The 4,697-nt window shown below is 51.5% G+C and overlaps 1 protein-coding gene across 1 annotated transcript in view; it reads left to right on the top strand.

Annotated features, from left to right (window-relative positions):
• The window catches only part of DNAJA3 (DnaJ (Hsp40) homolog, subfamily A, member 3), a 41,393-nt gene that overhangs the window by 33,846 nt on the left and 2,850 nt on the right, over positions 1–4,697 (top strand). Inside the window, exon 9 of the mRNA XM_011978500.1 lies at positions 805–902. Coding sequence (XP_011833890.1) covers positions 805–902 — 98 coding nt within the window. The remainder of the gene's footprint in view (positions 1–804; positions 903–4,697) is intronic.

The following is a 4,697-nucleotide window of genomic DNA, read 5'->3' as shown; positions in this document are numbered from 1 at the left end:
TGGTCTGCCCACCTTGTCCTCCCAAAGTGCTGGGATTACAGGTGTGAGCCAGCATGCCTGGCCCGTTGATTTTCTCATTGATGTTACTGGCACTGTTAGGAGCTGGAGAGGCAGCCTGGGCAGAGTGCTGTGAGTACCTAGGGCAGGACATGCCTGACTCCCCTCGGGAGCACCCGTGCTTTTTGTTAATTAATTTCTTTTCTTTTCTTTCTTTTTTTTTTTCTTTTTGAGACAGAGTCCAGCTCTGTCTCCAGGTGGAGTTCAGTGGTGCAATTACGGCTCACTGCAGCCTCCACCTCCCAAGTTCAAGCAATTCTGCCTCAGCCTCCCAAGTAGCTGGGACTACAGGGACGCACCGCCACGCCCAGCTAATTTTTATAGTAGAGACGGGGTTTCACCTTGTTGACCAGGATGGTCTCTATTTCCTGACCTTGTGATCTGCCCGCCTTGGCCTCCCAAAGTGCTGGGATTACAGGCATGAGCCACCATGCCTGGCATAATTAGATAATTTCTTACCTGCTTCACACACAGACTTGTAAAATCTGTTTCCCCTCCTGTAAACTGTATTTAGCATAGCCATAGTGACACTTGTTTAAACGACTTAGGGTGTTTTATTAGCTTTTCTGTACAGAAGCTCTGAGGGCGTGGTCCTTAGGTTCTCACCACTGCACTGGCTCAGGGTTTCTGCCCCTGCCAGGGTTGGGTCCCTCTCCTCCCATGTGCCTCGAGAGCACTGGCTGCCTGTGAGTTCTTTCCAAAGCTTCCTGGCGGAAGCCTTGGCTGCTAACTCTGCTTGATCCACAGGAGGCTAACGAGCCGGCAGCAGAACCTGATCCTGAGCTACGCCGAGGACGAGACAGATGTGGAGGGGACAGTGAATGGCGTCACACTCACCAGCTCTGGTAAGGGGTCTGAAGACTACGTGGCGACACGTGGGGACGTCAGAGCCCCCTGGAGTGTGGACGATTCAGGGCAGCATGTTGGGGTTTCCACTTGGGGTTCTTCATGAAGCCTTTAAAATGTGCAGTTGAAAGAGGGGGGCTGTGGGCGGGAACACTGGGCAGGGAGCCGCAGCCCCCAGTCCAAGCTTCGCCTCCTCTCTCTGTGCGTGTTCGTGTGCTGAGGTGAGAGCACCAGGGCACTTCCTGCAGGCAGCTCTGCGTGTCTCAGACCCAGTGTTCTGAGTTCTATCCTTGGTTCTGCCACTTGCCCTGTGACCTCGGACAAATCCTTCCCTGAGAGCTCCTGGCAAAAGCGTAAGGAGAGCATGGATTGGAAGGATTTGTGCACTTCCCACCTGGGACACTCCGCTAGGATTTCAGAGTGTCTTACAAACAATAGCAGCCACAGTAGTGGAGCCACAGTCAGAGGACTCAGTTCGCCGCTTTAGAGCAGGACTCACTCCGAATTCATCTAGCCGACCATTTACCCTGACCTCAGACATCGTGCTAGCGAGTGGCTGAGTGTTAGCGATCTGTCACCAGAACACCTGCTGTGGGCGCTGTGGCAATGGCACCCCAGCCACAGCCCCTCTTCCTGTGGGAGGTGGGGCCTCTGTTTCCTGGGATTCCTGCTCATGGCAGGGCAGGCTGTGTCCAGGGGGTCCTTGGTTCAGGCTCAACGTATTTCCTCATTGCATCATTTTGGTTTTGTTTGGATCCTGGGTGGAGTTCTCAGAACTTGCGTGGCCTTAAATTAGTGCATGGTAATTCATAGCAGGTGTTTGGAGCTGGGGGCAGATTTTCCAAAAAAGTGGAGGATTTGGAGTTCCAGGGGCTGGGGCAGGGGCTGGGATGGAAGTCCCTGGAATTTCACTGAGCTCTTGTTGCTCCTAGGGTACTGGAAGTCCTCTCTTTAAAAGCAGCTGCTGGCTGGGCGCAGTGGCTCTCGCATGTAATCCCAGCACGTTGGGAGGCTGAGGCAGGTGGATCAGTTGAGGTCAGGAGTTTGAGACCAGCCTGGACAACATGGCGATACCCCGTCCCTACTAAAAATGCAAAAATTAGCTGGGTATGGTGGTGCATGCCTGTAATCCCAGCTACTCGGGAGGCTGAGGCAGGAGAATCTCTTGAACCCAGGAGATGGAGGATGCAGTGAGCAGGACCGCGCCACTGCACTCCAGCCTGGGTGACAGAGTGAGACTGTCACACACACAAAAAAGGCCAGGCGCAGTGGCTCACACTTATAGTCCCAGCACTTTGGGAGGCCGAGGAGGGTGGATCATGAGGTCAGGAGTTTGAGACCAGCCTGACCAACATGGTGAAACCTTGTCTTTACTAAAAAAGAAAAATACAAAAATTAGCCAGGTGTGGTGGTGAGCGTCTGTAATCCCAGCTACTCAGGAGGCTGAGGCAGGAGAATTGCTTGAATCTGGGAGGCAGAGGTTGCAGTGAGCTGAGATTGTGCCGCTGCACTCCAGCCTGGGTGACATAGCGAGACTCTGTCTCAAAAAAAAAAAAAAAAAAGCAGCTGCCATAAAACTCTGTAGCCCAACCAGGTTCCGAATGTCACTTATTTTAATGGTTTGGTACATATGCTATCATCTTTTATTCTTGTTGTATCTCTTGAACTAAAATAGAAGTGGTCATAGTGTAGCTATTCCCTGGAACTCTAATCATTGCACCTGTGGCTTCTCCTTCCTCAAACCCTACAATCGCATAACATGCGAGATTGGCTCTATAGACAGTTGTCCTTCCCTCCTCCCGCCCATCAGGGCAGCTTGAGGTGTGCTAGGGCCGGGCCCTGGGTGGGGTCATGGGTGTTGCTTACTCTATTGGAGGGTGGGTATTAGTGGTCACCAGTTGATGTTTTGACCCCCTCTCTGATACTGTAAGTTGAGAGTTGATTCCGCCATCCACTGAGATCCTTTGTCACTTTCATGGTTCCTTGTCCTGATCACTCAGCCTCACTCAGCTGTTCCCTCACTCAGCCAGGATTTCTTCTCCTGTGTGCAAGACACTGTCAGCTCTTCCTTTTAAAAATCTTGGTGAGGTCGGGTGCAGTGGCTCACACCTATAATCCCAGCACTTTGGGAGGCTAATGCAGGAAGATCACTTGAACCCAGGAGTTCGAGACCAGCCTGGGCAATATAGTGAGACTCTGTCTCTACAAAAAGTTTTAAAAGTAGCCAGGTGCAGTAGCATGCACCTCCATCACCAGCTGCTCGGGAAGCTGAGATGAGAAGATCTCTTGAGCCCCAGTACTCAAGGCTGCGGTGAGTCACGACGGCGACACTGTACTCCAGCCTGGGTGCCAGGGTGAGACTCCGTCCCTGAGCATACACTGTCACATGTCAGTTTGCTGCCTGTGAGTGGTTAAGTCTCTCACACTGAAGGAAATTAGTTTTGCGTCCACATATGACAGTATTACAGGACATATAATTCCCACGTCCTGAGAACTTAAGCAACAGTGGGATTTATTTGGTTGAGACAGAGTCTTGCTCCATGGCCCAGCCTGGAGTGCAGTGGTGCAGTCATAGCTCATGGCAGCCTCAAACTCCTGGACTCAAGTGATCCTCCCACCTTGGCCTCCCAGAGTGTTGGAATTACAGACATGAGCCACTGTGCCTGACCAGCGTAGTTTTTGATGTACTTATATCTTATTTATTTTTGTTCCTTAATGTAGCTGCTAAAAACCTTAATAGCTGACCCTGGTCTCCCAGAAAGACCATGGTGTGCTTAGAGACTCAGCATTTGCAGGGATAAACAGGTCCATCTTCTGGCAAAAAGAGAGGGAACGGAGCGAGGGGCTTGCAATTACCATGTGACTTTTTGAGTGAGAGACACAGTATGGCTCCTTATTGTTCTTTTTCTTTTTTTGGAGACGGAGTCTCACTCTGTCACCCAGGCCAGAGTGCGGTGGCGCGGTCTCGGCTCACTGCAACACACCCCGCCTCTCGGGTTCCAGCAATTCTGCCTCAGCCTCCGGAGTAGCTGGGACTACAGGCGCACGCCGCCCCCGGCTATGTTTTTGTATTTGAGTAGAGATGGGGTTTCACCATGTTGCTGAGGCCAGTCTCGAACTCCTGAGCTCAGGCAGTCTGCCCGCCTCGGCCTCCCAAAGTGCTAGGATTACAGGCGTGAGCCACTGCACCCGGCCTTTTCTTTTTTGAGACTGGGTCTCACTCTGTTTTATGTAGCCTGCCTCACCCCTTCCCGGGGACCTGTGGAACCAAGCTTTGGACCTTCCACTAGCGAAGGCACTGTCTTACTTAGACTGAGGTCTTTACTCCGTTATGCACCGTGCATGGCCTAGGTCTCTGGGCACATTAAAAATGCGCTCGACAATTAACATGCCAAGTTCAGGTTTATATTCTCACTCATAACAAAAGTGTGCACTCCTTGTCTAGTGGTTGGCAAATCTGTAACACGTTTGTGCGAGAAAGTACCTCTAGGGGTGTCAGCCTGGGCCCTAAAGAAATAGCAGCACACCTCCCCCAGGTTGAGAGCACTTAGGTTAGGTGCCCCAAATGGGGGACAACTTGCTCAACTTGTTGCGCCCCAAATGGGGACAACATAGACTGCTGATGTGAGGGATGAGATGAAGTGCCTGTGACAGAGGATTGTGCGTGGCCGTGACTCCGACATGGGCTGTTCTGCAGGGTCTTTATACACAGCAGCAGCATGGAATCTGGTCATTTGGTCTAGAAGTAGGGTTTTTCGTGGTGTCATCATTCACCTTCTTTTTTTTTTTTTTTT

The sequence above is a fragment of the Mandrillus leucophaeus genome, unplaced genomic scaffold (genome assembly GCF_000951045.1).
Source record: "Mandrillus leucophaeus isolate KB7577 unplaced genomic scaffold, Mleu.le_1.0 Scaffold195, whole genome shotgun sequence".
NCBI lineage: Eukaryota > Metazoa > Chordata > Mammalia > Primates > Cercopithecidae > Mandrillus > Mandrillus leucophaeus.
The sequence above is the reverse complement of the archived record's forward strand: the minus strand, read 5'-3'. Positions and strand labels throughout refer to the sequence as shown.